Raw genomic sequence first — 19,192 nt, forward strand, 5'->3', positions numbered from 1 at the left:
AGCGGGTTGTGGCCGCAGGCGTTACTCGCGCCCACGGAGTAAGCGCATCACGCAGGTTTTGCATCGTGTAACTCGCTGCGCCAAGGTAGGTGACATGCTATACGCAGGTTGCCTTGATCACGCATGTGTCATGGCTGATGACCACGTGGACTTTCTGGATTTTTCTGCGGAACCTGCAGCAGCCTGCATACGCCGGTCCAAGGCCATGCATGATGCGCCGGCCTGCTTCAGCCCGCGCAACCCATGTGTTGATGATTTGTGGCGCGTTGTGTGGGCGCCTTCTCTTGTGTGACAAGTTGGTGGTAAGTGTTTCCTGAAGCTGGCTTTGTCGGCTGCTATACCTAGGTTCCTATGATATACCAATAGATATCCCACTGATGCACGGCATTGGTTGTGAAATTAATACTTTTGACTTCGACGCTCAAACGAGTGTTGAAATGTGACGCGCCACAATAGTCGCTTTTCGGCTCGGCTGCGTGCTTGTGCAGGCCTTGTGCAGGGGTAGAGATGTGCAAGGCAATTGTAATCGTAACTGTAACAGCTGTGGGGCTGCGTTCTGTGAGTTAGGAGGGTACTTAACGGGCTTGGGACATTTGAATCATTGTTTGGATGACGTCACGTCTTGGCCGGCAGAATATTTCGCTGGAACGCTCAGCAGAATATTCTGCAGTCCGCGAATCTGGCGCATTGTGGTGAAGTTTGCAGACCGTTCTTAGCACATTTTATTGGTAAAAATAAGCCTGGATAAATAAATCTTTCCCGATGCAAATGAAATATTTGTCCAAACTATTCCTTAATATTTAAAACACTATAGGCGGATTCATGTCAATTGTCTAAGATAAGCCTTTTTACTTTCTGTATTGAGTCCGCCGTCAGTTCTTCCTTTTAATCTGATATACACCGACATTTCAGTCGCTTTGCGTCAGGTCGCCTGTGGTGCAGTTGGTAGCGCATCGGTTTGCAAAATCAAAGATATCGGGTTCGAATCCCGGCGGGTTGGCGGCGTTTTCCTCCTTGAACGCCGCCACTGGAGGGTACTTTACCCTCCAGCTGATTTGGACACCCTACCAGCGGATATTTGTACTCGCAGAAAGCGAGTTCCCAACCCACGCAGCGCAGGTAATACGCCATGTGCGGATTGTGTACCCGCTGCGAACGGGTAGGTTGCCTTCTGTGTGTGGGTTGAGTCCCCATCCTATGCGGGTTAGGTACACAATATACTCGGGTTGACAGCCTGCGATATGCGGGTAAACGCACCCGCTGGTAGGGTGTCAAATTAGGTGGTGGGTAGGTGTACCCGCCAGCACCCATTCTCGAAATTCGTATATGCATGGACGGAAGTAAAGTCCGTGTTTACAGGGACGTCCACGTTTTTCGGTGTCACGCCGTTGCCGTTGAATTTTCGACGATGCCCTCCCTCTTGACATGACAACAAGCGAAGTTGCCCGCTTGTTACTAGCCCGATTCTGTGCCGAAATTGACGTGTTTAAGGGTAGAGAATTCGACCGACATACATGGACCAAAAAAAGATGTGATAAGGGTGTTTGCATGGACAGTGGGCGGAGCCTAATTTCTCTATGAGTTATTTTCATATATCCATGGACTTGTGGGCGGAGCTTAACACAGTCCATGTAAGCACGGTTTTATTTGCTTACTCGATTCGAAAGCATGAACCCGTTCTAGTATCACCTTTAATCGTGTTTTATCGCCATTAGATTGTATGTCATGCGCGTAATTTAACCCTCGCCAGACCTATTGTTTTTCTACATACCGTTGGTACGACCTCCTCACCTTTTCGGCCCTAATAAATAACCTGAACTCATGTGACCTTTAGGAAAAATCCGAGATGTACAAGTTGTGAGGCCTCTAGATGATATTAGCCATTAGGCACTGTAAGTTTCATCTCCCTTTGAAAGCTCCTCTGGCACTGAGAGCGTTGCGAAGTTGCGACATTTTAGGACCGTGCAGATGCTCACTTATGTCGTAGGTCATTGACTTGACCTGACCTGAAAATGCGGATGATGTCACAAGACTCGGGTTGAATCAAATGTCAGGTATGCTAAGGTCCAGCTCTCTATCTCCAGCGTGTCCCGAGCTATCGTAAAAAAAATATATAAAAGGCGCGGCGCCCCCCCCCCCTACCATTCGGCCGGCGAGCGTTAGTTAAACCGCGCCTGACAGGGAGGAGGGCTATTTAGAGCCCCTCCCCCTCCCTACACACTATACACAAACATATAAACACTAAAATGTGTGTGCAAATTTTATATAAAAAATGTATGGAGATCTGATGATTGTTCGGAATGATGAACTCGAGTGAAGCGTGAATTGTCGGCACCGATCACCCCGTCAAAGAGCAAGAAAGTAGCTGCTAAAGAGTTAAATGAGGTCATATCACATGGGCATGAATACACTTACTATCGACTGCTCGAATTATTCAAATGTATAAGTCTCGCTCAGCTTCCAAATTCTGCAGAACAGAAAAGACTCGGTTGATTATTGTTGCGAGATACACAGATGAGTTTTGAAACAAGAAAAAAATGGAACGCTTCACACTATATATTATCAAATATCAGCCACGCAAGTCAGCATGAATGATCAAAGAATGATATTACCTGGCAAACTGAGGGCAAACAATTGCATAATTTTAAGCCAGCTGATAATGATTTTCTTCGCGGTGAAAGGTAATCCGCCTATGTGATTGCGTCATACCGCCGCTCGTCAGGTCCGCATGAACCGGGCCAGGTCATTCATTCGCGCGCCACCAGCGCGAGCGGACGGCGAATGCCGAGCGCATCAGTTTACATAGCAACTTTGCACATGTTGAGGCGGAACAAGCAAATCCGCTGCCACAGACGAGGCATCTTTGTCACCACGCACCTTCATGAATGTAGACAATTAACATGAGTGTATGCCTAAGCCTTGAACATGAATCTCGAGCTGCAGTCAACGGCGGCAGAGCGCATATTCTGGGCGGGCACGCACACGCGGCGGCTGCCGACTGTGCGCGCGCGTGGAGCGGTGGCACCAGTGGACGGGCGTCTAGCGTGCGCGTGGCGGCATCGGCGCCGGTAGACGGCCGTCTTGGCGCGCGCGCGGCGGCGGCGGCGGCAGCGAGCGGCTGTCTTGGCACGCACTCGTCGGCCAGCTGGACGGAGTCAGAGGCAGCCAGATTCACCAACCAGAACTGACGGTCTTCCGACGCAGCGTCTTCAGTACGGCCAGAGACAGACTCGTTGTCCAGCGCCTCAGTCTCCTCCGTCTGGCATCACACAGGGGTGGGGCTGGGTTAATACAGGCTGACACGGGGAGTAGTTAGGTTTGATACCGATCTGGCAAGAGAGAGGGTACTGGGTCAAACACTGAGCTGACACAGGAGGAACGGCTGGGTCGAACACCGAGCTGACAAGGGGTGGGGGCTGGGTCAAATACCGACCTGACACGGGGAGGGGTCTGGGTAAGACATCAGGCTGACACAGAAGAGAGGTTAGATCGAACACCGAGCTGACACGTGGGAGTAGTTAGGTCTAATACCGACCTGACACGATGGAGGGGGCCGGGTCAAACACCGAACAAACACGGGGAGAGGGCTGGGCGAACACCGAGCTTTCAACGCATAGGCGGTTACTCGACAGGCCGAAAAGGGAATGTCAGAGAGTGAGTCACCACAGGAGCTAATGCAAAAGGTAGCTGATATTAGGAAAGATAATTACTGACAGCACGGACACGGAAAAAGGCCAAGCTAGTAGTACGAGACACTATAAAGTATCACAAATTACCAAGAACACGTCGCTGGCGGTTCATGGTACGGCACATAATTGCCGCACAACTGCTATACGAGGCTCGGGAGACCTATTCCCCGCTGACCCTGCAGATGCACTATCAGCCAAGCCAGTTCAACAGCCATATCAGAGCGACCATGACGTACATAGCTTCCATCGGTACCCCCCCCCCCCACCCCCCCCCCCCCACCTAGTACCCACCTGTTCGGTATAATCAGCTGAGATGTGGATCAGCGGCCGCCCTGCCCGCAGGTGCGCATCTCTGGGGCCGCGGCCGCCGTCAGCTGTTGTGGTGTCCCCAAAGCTGCCGCCGTAGCCAAAAAAGGCTCTTGTGGGCCTCGTAGCCGGCGACCAAGATCGCCACCATGTCGTCGCGTTCGACATCGTGGGCCGCGCGGACGATGTTTCCCCGCGCACGGAGCCGGAGGCCGTAAGAGCACGGACACTCCAGCAACACGTGCCCCTAATTGTCTGCTGCTTCGCCGCAGACCAGGCAGCGGCCTGTTGGACATTCGGTGTCACTGCTGACTGCACTGGGCGCACTCGGACGTTGGCCTTCTTTCAATCCGGTGGAGATGCTGCCCCGATCATCCCCAGTGGCCCGACCAGCGCTGATAAGTGTAACAGCCTTCTCCCTGGTAGCAGCTCGGACCGGGGCGGGGGCGCCGTGAGCTCCGCGCGCGCACTGGAGCAGAAGCGGCCCGCCGGGACCCATATGTCCCAGTCGTCTCCATCTGGTAGCGGCTTGGACCGGGGCGGGGGCGCGGTGAGCTCCGCGCGCGCACTGGAGCAGAAGCGGCCCGCTGGAACCCGTATAACCCAGTCGTCTCCATCTGGTAAGCGGAGCAGGGAGCCACCGCCGCCAAACCATCCTCCGCCGGCCCGTCCGAACAGATCCAGACGGCCTCATCCGGCAGCTCCCGGATGCATTCCTCCGCGCAGCACGGCCACTACAGATGCTGCGAGGCTGGCCCGCGGGCCGACTGCCGTCTGGACGCGCGCGCGCAACGGCGGCGCCAGCGAGCTGCTGTGTAGGCACTCGCTCGTCGGCCAGCTGGACGGAGTCAGAGCAGCCAGATTCACCAACCGGAACTGACGGTCTTCCGACGCAGCGTCTTCAGCACGGCAAGAGACAGGCTCGTCCAGCGCCTCACTCTCCTCCGTCTGGCATCACACAGGGGTGGAGTTGGGTTAATACAGGCTGACAAGGGGAGTAGTTAGGTTTAATACCGATCTGACAAGAGACAGGGTACTGGGTCAAACACTGAGCTGACACCGGAGGAACGGCTGGGTCGAACACCGAGCTGACAAGGGGTGGGGGCTGGGTCAAATACCGACCTGACACGGGGATTGGACTGGGTCAAATTTAAGACGTTTCTGTCACTGGCGGTGGACCTGCGCGTCGCCCTCCCCGTCGGCGCCCACCTTCGGGACCACGGCCGTAGCCAGCTCGGCCAGCTCCAGGTCACCCTCGACATTCTATAGCTTAACCTGAACACCAGAACACACAGTTCAGGTCAATTATCAGTATTTTGAGTAAATCAATAACATTTTACCAGTTTCCCACGCATTTACTTTGATGCACCGTAAGAAGCGGCGGTTGCTGTGCACTAACGTTTTCCCTGTAACTACCCCCCCCCCCCACACACACAGGCCTGTACCTTCCTGCCGTCCTCTCTTCAGTTCTGGTGTGCGGGTTCCCTCGTCCGTAGCAAGCCCCCCCCCCCAGACCTGACACACCTGTATCCGATGGGCGTCCGAGCGCGAGACTATTGGTGATGGCGACGGCGTCGCCTGCATGAGCGCGCGCGAACAGTTTTTCTCTGGAATCCCTTGTGCACTGAAGGCTCATTTTTCTGGAGGTCGCATCCTGCAACGAGGAAAAAAATGTTAAAGAATAGCAAAATCCCAAGGGATGATGCATTACTTACCTATGTGGCGTGCATCACCATACAGTTATGAAAATGCCATCAACATTTAACTCTGTCAAAAATGGAAATATGGCTTATGTGACCTGCATCACTATGTTGTCATGAAAATGCCATCAAAATTCAAACATGACCATTGACCTTGAGTCTGAGTAGGTATCTTTGTACCGGGCATGAGCTGAGTTTCTGCTTAGCCTGAATACTCTGAAACTGGGCTTCAGTCTCTTGGGCTCGGCCGGGCTCTTTGACAAAAGCTTATCACATGAGCAAGTCTCTGACTGAACCGGTCAGCGGTCTCTTCAACTCAATGTGCTATAAATTGAAAATTTTGATGGAAAACAACACGCAGTTCCATTGATATTTCACTTTTTTTGGATCATTTACCTTTCTGTTCTCACAAACCGGAGCTGAGTTTTACATAGGCGTGGGGACAGGGAGAAAGGGGGCGACCGGAGGGCCATGCCCCCCCCCACTTTCGGAGGTGGGTGGGGGGGCAGCAATGTTTACTCCCCCCACTTTTTGATGAACTTTTGCGCCTGTATATACCACTCGGCACCCTGAACAGTGAACACCAAAACTTGACGATTCTTCAGGTTCGGCTTCCTTTCGAAATTCGATGAAGATTTCCTTTTTGTATCTACAGCATTAAAGTTAATGAGCGCAAATTTCCTTCACTCAATGTAGAAAACCATATCAGAAGCAACAAAAGAGAGGTCTGTTGGCAGTATTTCGTTGAATACGAGGCGAGGCGTATGATAGCAGTGAAAGAAAAGATTAGACAACAGTGGCCAGAAGACCGAAAAAAAGCCATGCTTTGCTGCAAATAAAATAAAAATAAATCTGCATTGCTGAGCCGAACGCATTGGAAATTGCAGATGCTTTCATCACACTGTCATCATCATGTCTCCATCAAAAGTTACTGTCAAAAACTTATGGTGAGCATTGGTGAGAATTCTGGTGACCTCTAGGCTCTACAGTCTACAGGCTTCTGCACACACTGCTAGGGGCCATACTGGTCACTGAGGAGCCACGCTTGTCAGTGCCCTTACGCCGGTCTCTAAGAGCTCCAAGAGGTCGATCTCTGAGGATCCCACGCAGTCTTTGGAGGCTTCACGTCGGCCCCCTGGTTCTTAGGTCATTAAGGACTAAGCTGGTCCATTTTAAGCTTCAGCAGTCAGTATAGGTCTAAGAGCCTCAGGTCGCCCTAACGGAGCCAATATCGATCTCTTAGGGGCCTTTGCTGGTTGAGAGCTGATGCCCTAAGCTTTAAGAGGTCCCAACTCGAGTTATGACACCTGCTCTGGCCCCTGATGGCTCCATGTCGTCCTCAGAGGCCTCACTCCGACCTCTGAGGTCTCATGCTGGCCTTTGAAGGCCCCATACGAACAGATGAACCCACGCTGGCCTCAGGGCCCTACGAACGATGGCCTTAAGAGGCCCGTGCTGACCTCATGGAACCCAGGGAACATCTAGAAGCCTATGCCGGCCTTTGAAGGCCTCGTGCCGGCCTCTAAGGGTCTTCTCCGAGGGCCCAGTTCTGCATAAGCATAAGGGCTTAAAACGGCTGACGAGGTCCTCGAGATGGCCTCTGATGGTTTCTGAGGGCTTAGCCGTCGGAGGACCGAGGAGAGCAATTAGATGCATCGAGAGTATTCCGATAGGGTTTTGGTAGAAGGGATGCAACTACCTGACATAATGACATAAATGACCGTGAATTGATCGACCTAGCGGCTGCGGAGATCTCTAAAAATAAGCCTCCAGGCTCTAAACAAGCCTAAAAATACATCACTTGAGCGGATCAACATTGACACCCATGACTTTCCACGTGGCACGGCAAGGGCCGGGCCGGAAGTTGCGGGGTCACAAAAATAGGTGGAGCGGTGTGTTCGAGACTGGCGGGTGCCAGCGAGGGCCGGGCAGCGGAGCAGCACGTGCTCCAGGACATAAAACTCTTCTCGGCACACGGCGCAGAGCGCCGCGGGGCACCGCTTGTCCAGGCACTGTTGGCATGCCGCGGAGGGGAGACGGCCGATTTGGTGTACGTACTGGAGCGAGCGGCCCCAGTGGCCTGCCCTCATGTGGTGCACCGAAACGGCGTCCCCCCGGTCCTCTCAGAGGATGGGGACTGCTGCGTGCTCCCGAAGAGTGGCTTGAATAGTGACTCGGACCAGTTGCTGCACCATTGACGCGAGGCCTCCCGGCGTCCCAGAAGACCCTGCTAGGAGCCGCCATCTGGACCGAACTAGCGGCCCTGGCCGGTCCGTCCCGCCGGATCCACCTGCAGTGGGTGCCGTCCCATTGCGGCGTCGACGGTAACGAGCGAGCGCGCCGACCAGATCGCCAAGGAGGCGGCCGCGCTCCCCCAGGCGGCGGTCCCGGTGGACGTCGCTACCGCCCACCGTGCGGCCGTCAGAATGGCCCGCGACCGCACCACCGCCGCCTGGCCGGAGGGCTGGTACCGGGCCCTGATGGGGAACCGGCTGCCGCTACCGGTCGCGACGGGGGACAGATCGTCGGCCGTCGACGTCCACCAACTTCGCGCGGGCCACTGGTCGGGCTCCCGCCAATACCTCCACCGGATTGGACGGAACTCTTCCGAAGATTGCCGGCAGTGCCCTGACACCGACTGTGCGGCGGGCCGGTGCACCGTGTGCCGGGAGGAGGCCGACACGCCCCGGCACCTCTTCTTCCGGTGCCCGGCCCTCATGGGCTGGCGTCTCCGGAGGTACGGGACGATTTTCCCGAGCCCGGAAGACGTCCGCGACGACGGAGAGGTGGCGGCCCTGGCGGCCGCCGTGAGGGACCTCCAGAGCCGCACGGCTACACCGCGGTAACGCGGCTGGAGGGAACAACAACAACAACAACAAGGCCGCACAATGAACCGCCCGGGTAGCGAGCGGGCGTCCCAGGGAGGGGCGACCGCTTGTTTCGCCACGTCGTCCGTGCTCTCATTCTCCTCGATCCTGCAGTGGGCAGGAGCTTGGAACCCACTGCAGGATTACTTCACGACGCTCGGCCATGTTTAACAAGGTCTTCCATGCCTATCTCCGCGCCGAGGGTGGAGGCCTCACCCGGGCGGAAGCTCCTCCCCTGAATAGACTCAGGGCGGCTCGCAAGTCGAAGCACACGACGACCGAGGTGGGGGACGTCTCATCCCAAACCCTCTCCAGAGCCGCCCGCAGGTGAATCTGTTGCTAGACTGACAAGCGTGGCGAAAAATTCGGTGATCGCCATTCGCCGAAAAAATCTGCGGCCGCCCTGCGCCGAATTAAGCGGCCGCCATGCGCTGAATTCGGCGCATGCGAAGTTACGCCGGAGCTGAAATTTTCGGCGCAATCCCCGCCACCACGCCGGACATATTCGGCATCACGTGTATTTTTTTCCAGTCTGGCAACAGGAACGGAAAAATTATAGTCATTTGATGTTTTAACTGGATGAATTGCTTTGAAATGTCCAAGGAAGTGGCCCTTGAAAGCCGCTCTTCTGTAAAACTAACTGGCGCAGTTTCGAAGCTACTACTTGACAGTTGCCACAGCCAAGTTGATTTCAATTTTCAAACTCAAGGAAGACTTTAAAAATCCCAAATTTCATTCCATAGGTTCCACTTCATTTTAATTTTCAAATTTGCAGAATTTTAGCTCAAATTAGGTAGGTTGATGTGGTAGGTATAGATTGATATTTGTGGTTCTCATTGCAATGTCAACCTGCAGATTTTACAGCATTAAATGTTTCTGCTTTTTATGACACAGATGCTGGGTGAAGATGAGTAAATTCACAAAAGAGAGGAAACACTTTGACCAGAGCATTGCCATGGACATTCACCTAAGTTACAAGCTTGCATTTCATACAAGGCTATTGTGCCTTTTCAGTAACAGCAGCAGGTCAGCAAACTCATCCACCAACTGTGCCCCTGCAACTGGGGGAAGCAGGGAAATGAAGTGTGACTAATGGTTGGTGACAAAGCCTATCTATTCATCTGAGTCTGTCTCAGCTGAGTCTATATGGGTGGAAGCACTAATAGTTATGCAATGTCTGTTATTGTTATGGGGTAAAACAGTAGCTGCAAAGTTGGATTATATACATAATACATACCTATGAGGCAGAATAAAAGAAATATGCCAAGTTAAATGCAAATAATTTTATAAAAAGGTAAATATCATCAACCATGGTGATCAACCATGTCTCTGAATATAGAAAATTGACAGATGTTAAAGCAAGGTTGTCAAACAGCACAGCTGCCACATACCAAAATTACTCTATTAATTCAGATTTAAAAATGGATACACCCTGCAGCCATAAATGATCACATTGATACATGCTTATGCAATCTCCAAATTAACATTTCCATACAATCTCCAGCAAAAATCCGCAGCATAGGTACCCATCAAAATTAGGTGCCGGGGACCCCAAAAGCCTTAAAACTATCAATTGACACCTCAGGCAGAATTTGAGGATTTTATAATTTATAAAACAATGTATGATTTTTCCCCTTAATCATAAAGACCACAGGCCAGCCAATGACCATGCGCAACAACACAATTGGACAGTGATAAAATTTAACTCTATATGCCTCTGGAAAAAAAATCACATTTTCATTGCTCTAATCTACTCTGGATATTACCTTAAAAAAAAATGAGCCAAGATGGTCTAGAACCCTACCAACCAGGACTTCGGAAATGGCATTCGGAATTATGTCTAGTGTAGGTACTAGGGGAAGCCGGGGGAAGCCCGGCATAGTAAGCTCTTTTTCATTTTTATTACATACCATACGTGCTGTATAAAATTTTGATATCCTGTTAGCTAGCTAAGTTCATTGGCCATGTCTTCCCAAAAATTCGGTTTCGTGGAATAAGTATAAGGTTGAGAAAATCGAGTTTTAAAAAAGTGTTGATTTTTCTGGGGTAAGCCCGGCATAGGGGTAACGCCGGCCACCTCCCCAGCGCTTTACAACGAGTTGATGAAACCATTATGTGTCTTCCAAATATTAACGGAAAGTGAAATATTAAGGTACTGATTAGCTCTGGACATCTTAGAGCTTATGTCACTATGTACTGGTATTTTAGCTAGCGTCTACCACATATACAGTACAGGCCGATGAAAATCGTGATGCAAAATTGACAAAAAATGTGTATTTCAAAATTCCTTAAAATTTATTTTTCTTTTTACCTTAATGCATCATATTGCATATCATTCGACTCGGCTGATGAAGAAGAACACAACGACACCATTTTTGAAGCTCTAGCTTCATTGTCTGTCGCGTTATCTGCAAAAACGTAGTTTGACCCTAGTTGACCTTAAGTGACATGACTGGCTTTGTCTATGATAACATGTTTATTTTCGAAATTTATCTTTGATCTAGAAGTAAACCAAACCTGCTCAGTACCTATTATCTCATGGAAAACAGTGGTTTAGTGGTATTGCTCTCGGTTGGGGGTAAGCTTGGCCACTCGCCCGGGGTTACCCCAATGTGCTAATTTTTATTTTAGAACAGCGATGTTCGAAGAAATGTCATACTTAAGCCAGCCTGCCCCGTCACCTCTCACTACAAACACTTAAACGGTCCTTACATAACATTCGTGTAAATATTAGTACTGTATGGTATAACATTAACAGTGCAACATAACGCACTTTTTAGCTAAAAACCCTTAAAATATCATTTTTGCTCTTTAACTTTAACAATATGCAATTTTTGTTAGCCTTAACTTTTTTGCTGGCGTTACCTTAGCTGCCACGCTGAAAGGATAAACAGTTGAGCATTTTATTGTGAATAATTTAGCCGGAAACGGGGTGGCCGGGCTTCCCCCGCGCCCGGGCTTCCCCCGGCTTCCCCTACACATGGCTACAGTTTATTATTTCTTGACAATAAAATGGCTAATAACATTTTCTTTTGTAATCAGATAGATCAGCACCACTGATAGGCAATATAACATCTATATACATATATAAAAGTAAAGGAACACTCAGTAGCTGGGAACGCTGCAGACCTGTGCCGTCTGCAGTGTTTAACTTTGGGACTCTGCGTTAGAGGTTGGTAAATTGATTGATTTTCCCCAAATATTCCAAACTGAATTTGAAGCATAAGCAAGATGATGCTGTTCTTGCAACAAAACTAGATTTCAAGGATTCATAACTGTGACTGTGACTGTCTTGAGCAGGCTTAGCTCAACAGCCCCTATTTGTGTACATATATAGAACAGCATGTCAATATATTGACAGTGGTAGTCTATTTATTATAAGGAAAAGGTCATCTCATTCAAGCACAGGAAAATCAAGCTTGACAAACATGACATGCCTAAATCTAACGCTGTGGCCATGCTCTTGGGCTTAGAAAAGAGGGGCAACAATACAAAATACAAAAATACATAGTAGTATGCCATACAGCCGAATGCTTACCTTTCTCTTTCCATCCATCGTTATCCACAGTCCCCTAGAGCACAATCCAAACGCCAACCAAACGCGACACGACTCTTCCAACACAGAAAAATGCACATGGAAATTGCCGCGAGAACTTTCTCGGCGCCGCCGATGTTGCTTACCAACGGCTTCAAGCCTTGCAACAGCTGACGATTAGTGAGAACTGACTTCTTTTCATGGACGACCAATCAGAACCGGTCTTACAAAAATGCCAACCAATCAAAATGTCGCTCTAAAAGGGCGATGCTATCGCCACGTGGTGGTGAAAAAACACACTAATCTAGGATAGCATTTTACATAGGAGTATTCCCAAGGACGAACGGGCGCGTCCATGCATTTCGGATGATTAATATATCGCTTCATCGTCCATGATAATGCCCGAAACTGCTATTAGGAATTTATGGACAACGAGACGTCCATGCAATCCCAGCCGTCCACGTTAATACCCTAAAAACCGCAAATTGTCCATGGGCTTACAACATTTCAAGCACAGCGGGTTTTACTCGCTGTACGCGGGTTGAATTGTTTTCAGTGTGGTACAGAAGATTTGCAGTTTCTTTTTCTCATTTTGGCTGTTCTTTCTTCCTCACCGGGCTCAACATTATAAAATATATTAAAAGTTAGCTTCGAATCTTCACATGAATTCAAATTCACGCAACATTTTTGTGCGTAGTTTACACCACTGATATCAAGAACCTGAGAAAATATTTGGCGTTAACCCGGCCGGGCCCGGGGGGTAATCCCAACCACCGCAGCCCGGGGGGGGGGCGTTTTTCGCCCCCCCCTGTCTAACTCCGTAAATAAGGGAGCTACGGAAACAAAAGCGATACCAAACGACAGGTCCTTACGAGACAATTCTAAAGCACCTAAAATTTTTGACCTCAGGTCAATTTTCAAGGTCAGAGGTCAAGGTCAAAGGCAAAAACCGGCACATGTGTAGTGATCTCAAAGTAAGCCTTCTAGAGGACGGCAGGCGGCATCAAACCGGCAAAATTGGGTGTCAAACGAAAGAAGAGAATCTGAGGATTCCGAAAATATGCTCAAAATCAAAGTTCAAGGTCAAGGTCACGCTCAAAATTGACCTCAAACTTGGCACTTTTTCGCACATCTTGCGTGCTAACTTTCAAGATGTTTTAAAATGTTTTGAGGCTTATCAGTTCCCTATTTGTGGTTCCTCTTACGATACAAGGCTGTTCAAAGGTCAAGGTCACTGAAGAGTATCCCTGCTAGAGGCTATTTCACTAATTCAAGTTAGTAATAATAAATAAGACAATTTTGCCATCCGGAAGCTCTAAATGAAGGCTTAGAGGAAAATAGATGCCAGATTCGTGATCAGCGGGTACAAATCCATCATAAACGACCTTTCATGTGTCAAGGTCAACCAGAGGTCATTCGAGGTCACATGAGGTCAACATAAAATTTGACCTTTTCCGAACAAAATATATATCATTCGACGCGGCTTGACAAGGCGAATGCGATGGTACCACTGCCGTAGCTCTAGGACCATTTTTGTCGAAGTTATTTGCGAAAAACTAAAACCACATTTCGGGGTCGTTGACCTGACCTTTGACCTCAGGTCACCAAAACTATTTTTCTATTTTTCTCTAGGTCAAACGCTACACAACCGTGCTCGTAATTTGTCTTTATCTCTAAAACTCTATTTTTAGCAGCTATTTGAAGTTTGCGTCTGTGACGCCGAAGTTTGCCGTGCAGGGGTCTAGAAAAATGGACCTTATGACGTCATCAAGGGGGCTAGGTCCAAATTTTTTACTTCAGAAGATGTCAAATTGATGGGAGAAAAGGTACTGAAAGTTTCGCTTTCCTATCCCTAAGCGTTCGGGAGCTATCGCAAATATTCGCCAGGGGGGGCGAAAAACGCCCCCCCCCCGGGCCCGCGAGGGTTAATTACGTCGTTTTATGAAACCCAAATGGCATCTATTGGTCCGGAATCGAGCATTTGCCGTAAATGAAGCTCCGTTATTTAGATGGCGTGAATTACTCCGGTCTCCGGCTTTATGAAACCGAATTGGCATCAAATACGCCCCAAATCTGGCATAATTGACGGAACGCCGTAAGTAATTCCTTTTATGAAACGAGGCCCTGAACTGAAGTCCTACGTCTTACGTCGTACGGTAGAACCGACCAACATCAACATTCTTTTGTAGGTTTGTTTCTGTTTTCATGGCTGTTTACAATTGTGAATTGCGTATGACCGCTGCAAATAGTCATTTTTTAAGCATCCTTGGGTACCAATTGGGGGGGGGGGGGTACGTCCCCCTCAGATACATCGACTGGGAGGACGTGTCCCCCCATGGGATTTAAAACCAGGCCCGGGGGTATGGTCACAGAAAGCGCACATATGTGCGGTGACTCCAGGGCGGTGTTTCACGGCCGCTAGCAGCGCGCTGCCTGCACACATGTCAAATTGGGTTTCCACGGAGCCATCAGCAAACTCAATATCTCCAACGCAGCTACAAACTGTGACACCAGCTCGCGAAATGCACTGGTGGTGTGCTGTTATCGGCCGTGAAACAGCGCCCTGGCCCGGGGCTCGACCACCGAGACCGGGCCCGGGGAATCGGCTGGACAGCCTGGGGTCTCGTGTGGTGACATTGGGCCCGCGGCCTCAGGTAGTGAGACCGGGCCCGGGTCTCGGACTCTCGGGCGATGAGACCTCAGGGCCGGGGTCTCTGGTGGTAAGACCGGGCCCGGGGTCTCGGGCGGTGGGACCAGGCCCAGGGTCTCGAGAGTCCAAACGTTAAAATATCCATCTGATGTATGTGCGTTAATGCAGCATAGCGCCTGTGCGTCATTGCAGAACCAGCTCACCTAAACACGCACGCCTCACATTCAGTCCTCTCCTGTCTTCTTCGACGCATCCCAGGTAATGCACGCATGGTCAAAGAAAACTCTGGCTTATTGGCCTCAATTGATGCATGATATTTATCCGGGCTATTATTGGTTCCGTGAAAAGTTAATGCACACCGAACCACGTATTATCATATCAGACACTTTTGCAGCATGATGAATCGGCGTTAAAAATCAGCACTTCTTTCACAAAGCATGCTATCATGCGGCCGGCCGTGCTATCATTGCTTGCCTTTTGATGCGAGAGCGCTGAAACGACTGCCCACCGCGGCACAAATGTTGCCAGAAATCGCTTTCGGTCGATTTATGCTTTCTACACTTCTGCTTGGGCAGCTATATTACAAAGTCATTGGTGTGCGTGTTTAGGACGTGTGCGTGATAGGAGCCACTTACCCAATGTACATACATTGTGCTTTACAGTGTTTGACCTGACTTTGACCTAGAATTTGTCCAAATGCTGTCCTTCTGACTAATTGAGTGTGCCCATTGAATTATATGCATAAAATGACCCTTAAAACATGTGCCGCACATGTCCTATTCTATATTTCGCTTTTGGTGATCTGACCTGACCTTGACCTTGACCTTTGCACGACATGGTATGCAATGAATCTTGTCTTGGTAGCCTAAGAGCACGTTTTGGATAATCAATATCAGTCCATTCTTCGGCAACTGCGCTCCAAAGCCGATAATGCAGAAACTTGCATTTTGTAGCCTTGAACTGACCTTGACCTGACCTCTGACCTACTTAACCCGCCCATGACTGGGGTATTTTCCATAACGCGAGTGACTGAGGGGGGCTCTCCAGAGCCCCCTCTCCTATCTCCGAAACTACTGGGCCGATCGTCAACATTCAAACGGCGTCTGATAGCCCTGGCAAAACTGTCTTACGGAACCTATTTTCATTGACCTTGAGGTCACCGATGGCGTCACAGGTCAGGTCAAAGTAAAAATTATTGGCATTTTTGCTTGTTTACAATTTAGGCTCTGGCCGCCGGCTGACTTGTCCGATCAGGCTCATTTTTGGTTTTCGCACTCCTTGCTTTATGCCTTAGATACCCTGAGGGTACCAAACTTTTACTCCTAATTTTTCAGGTCAAGGCCAGGTCATCCTAGGCCACGAAAATTGTATATCATGCATCGGTCACGTGACGCATGATTTATGGTCCATTTTACACGTAGATTTCAAAACCAATGTCGTCTGTGTCATTTGAGGTCATTTTCAGCTGCATTTACCGGAGGTCAGGTCAATTTCAGGTCAGAAAAGATCAAATTTTGAAAATGAAATTTTTCAACGAAACAGGTGCCTATCAGATGTAGTTTGAGCTCTGGAACACGATGGTGACATTTATATTGCTGTACGATGTCAAAAACGTACTGAAGAGGGGTTTTGAAAAATATATGATTGTAAAATTTTGACAATAATGCAAATAACTTGGCCATTTTTAAAGGTATTGGGTTTAAACTTGCTAGAGTAGTTCATAAGTGTGTTTCCTATCACATATGTTCCTTTTTTGCGAAAAATCAAACACTTTTTGAAAAAAATTAGAAAATACATTTTTTGTAATTGTAAAAAAATATTTTGAAAAAAATCAAAATTTCGAAAATTCGAGATAGCAGTTTGATAGCTACGTGTATTTGTATTCCACTGGTGCAAATAAATTGGATCTAGCTTTAAAACTAAGCTCTTGAGAGCGTTTGCCGTAATTCAATATTTTGCATCAAAATCGGCCGACATGACGTCACTCTGACGTCATTTCCGGCCAAACTATGGTAGCTAGGAAGTTTAGATTTTAACACAAGGTGTCAAATTGATGCTACTGAGGGTACTGCAAGTTTTGTGTTGATCCGTGAAACGTTTTAGAAGATATTGCAGAAAAACGTGAGGGAAGCTCTGTAGAGCCCCCCCCCCCCCCAGTCATGCGCGGGTTAAGCAAACGAAGTTGTGGTCCACAGATTCGTCTTGTTAAGAGCTTTCGATTGCTGATCTTCCCGTCTTTCTACGACTATTGGTTCGGAAGTAAGACGATGGGGGAGGGGGGCAGAATATGTCCCACCCCCCAGCAGGGCGCGTTTGGCTGAATAGCCCAGCGGGAGGACGGCGAATGGCGGACTGGCCAGAGGCTATGGCTACGGTGGCGCGGGTTCGGCACTTTTTATTCATTCTGTCCCAAGCATTGCTTACAGCAGTACAGCGTTGCCACACCTCGATGTCGGGTCGGCCGGCGGGACCACTACCGGACCTACTGTATATAAAAGTGGTCGCCCGTCTTTCACCGTCACCAGTCGTGGCCGTCTGCAGCAAGCTCAGTGTCTGAACAATGCGCGCCCTCATTGTCGCCGTCCTCATCGCCGTGGCCAGCGGCTCCGGCATCAGCTACGGCGGACCGGGCAGAGGCTATGGCGCGGGGCCGATCGGCGCTGCTGTCGTGATCGGTAAAAGCCACGGCAGAGGCTAAGGAGGCTACGGGCGAGGCTACGGCGGTCTCGGCTACGGCCACCTGGGTGTCGGCAAGGCTGTGGCTGCCGTGCGCCCCGCGCCTATCGTGCACGGCGTTCATAAGGCCGTCGCCGTCGACTACGCTGAGCCGCGGCCGTACCACTACCAGTACGCCGTCGACGACCCTCACTACGGACCCATGCTCAACAAGCAGGAGGAAGCCGACGGTGCCGGTAACGTTGTGGGCTCGTACTCCGTCAACCTGCCCGACGGCCGCACCCAGATCGTCAAGTACGTCGCCGACCACTACAACGGCTTCAACGCCGAGGTCAGCTACGAGGGCTACGCCCATCACCCGCAGGTGGCTCGCGGCTACGGCTACGGCGGCGGGCGAGGCGGGTACGGCGGCGGGCGAGGCGGGTACGGCGGCGGGCGAGGCGGGTACGGCGGCGGCCGTATCGTGGGTCTGGTGGGGGGCCGCGGCGCCGGTCTGGTGGGGGGCCACGGCGCCGGTCTGGTGGGGGGCCGTGGCAGAGGTCGTGGTCTCCGTGGAGGCTACGGCCGTGTCCCAGTCTACCGGCACTGACCGGGGGAGATATGGTAACAGTTGTATATTGTCACAGTGGTGTATTGTAACAGTGGTATATTGTAACTGATGCATGTTAGCGTAGTTCTGTTAATGTTTGCAGTGTTGTTGTTGTCTTGTTGTAGGGGAAGATGGGGGAACAATGCCCTTTGGGGAACACCGCCCACCCCGATATCAGAAATATAAAAAAGGTCTGGGGCGACAGCTGACTGTCTTTTGGCAGCGTAGCGTCAACAGAAGTGCAGGTATGGGCAGTGCACCGCATTGGCTTAGGTGATTTGCGAGAAATTCCTAATTCTACGTTTCGTTAATACGTTTTATACTTTTCTAGCAAAATAAGCAGAAGAAAACTTATCTTATTCAGGGCAACTTTTAAAGGGGGAAAGCGGGAATTTCCCCCCTTCGAAAATTCCGCTCCCCCTTTCAAATTGTGCGTGAACGGCTAGGGAGGGAAGGGGGAATTTCCCCCTTTCAAATTTATTTTTGAGCCCGTTTTCAATCAATTCGCTACTCAGATTCTATAATCATCGTTGATCAGACTCTAGTCATCAATCAACGTTGCTGGCGCTTAGATAATTTTCAATTTGAGGTTCCATCCAACCATTTTACGTTCAGTGCAGCGGGAAATCCAGATTTGACCCGATACCGATCGGATGGTCGGTGGGACCTTCTCTTGTCTTGTCTCTTCTGTCTCTTCGCAATCACTGACATATCGCTACAGGCGTAGAAACCGGGGGGGGGGGACGGGGGTCATGACCTCTTCGAACCAAGGGTCTTCCTTCGAACCAGGGTCCTTCAATCGGTCTTGGCCTAGCAAAAATAGTCACGTGCTAACCTCTCTCTATTTAGAAAGGCGCTACTTGATGTTTGGCCAGGGTTTGGTACTTGCTTGGTACTTGCAAAAGTACTCGGTACCTGCCAATGTACTTGGTATTTGCTTGGTAGTTGAAGCATGAAAACTTGCCACTCTACTCCCCCCTTCGGGATAATTCCGGGTTCGTCGTGTAGGAAAACTTGCCACTCTACTCCCCTCCCACTTCGGGATAATTCCGGGTTCGTCGGGTAGGAAAACTTGCCACTCTTCTCCCCCCCCCAGCCATTTGGTATCGATCGGTGTTTGTCCCGTGTCAATCGGTCGTGAATAAGCCGAGATATGCACGGCGAACTATTTCAATCGGCG

At 50.1% G+C, this 19,192-nt stretch overlaps 1 protein-coding gene and 1 long non-coding RNA gene across 2 annotated transcripts; one reads left to right on the forward strand and one right to left on the reverse strand.

Annotated features, from left to right (window-relative positions):
• Positions 1 to 2,629: 2,629 nt before the first annotated feature.
• LOC122387595 lies at positions 2,630 to 5,641 on the reverse strand. The gene is made up of 3 exons (XR_006257623.1): positions 5,520 to 5,641; positions 3,981 to 4,943; positions 2,630 to 3,259 (listed from the first exon to the last, which is right to left on the reverse strand). It is a non-coding gene; the product is annotated as an uncharacterized LOC122387595 (long non-coding RNA).
• Positions 5,642 to 17,112: 11,471 nt separating this feature from the next.
• LOC122387605 (adult-specific cuticular protein ACP-20-like) lies at positions 17,113 to 18,012 on the forward strand. The gene is made up of 2 exons (XM_043377944.1): positions 17,113 to 17,130; positions 17,503 to 18,012. The coding sequence occupies exons 1-2, from the start codon at positions 17,113 to 17,115 to the stop codon at positions 18,010 to 18,012; spliced, it is 528 nt and encodes a 175-aa protein (XP_043233879.1).
• The last annotated feature ends 1,180 nt before the right edge of the window (positions 18,013 to 19,192 follow it).

This window comes from Amphibalanus amphitrite, unplaced genomic scaffold (assembly GCF_019059575.1).
Source record: "Amphibalanus amphitrite isolate SeventyFive unplaced genomic scaffold, NRLGWU_Aamphi_draft 000291F_arrow, whole genome shotgun sequence".
NCBI lineage: Eukaryota > Metazoa > Arthropoda > Thecostraca > Balanomorpha > Balanidae > Amphibalanus > Amphibalanus amphitrite.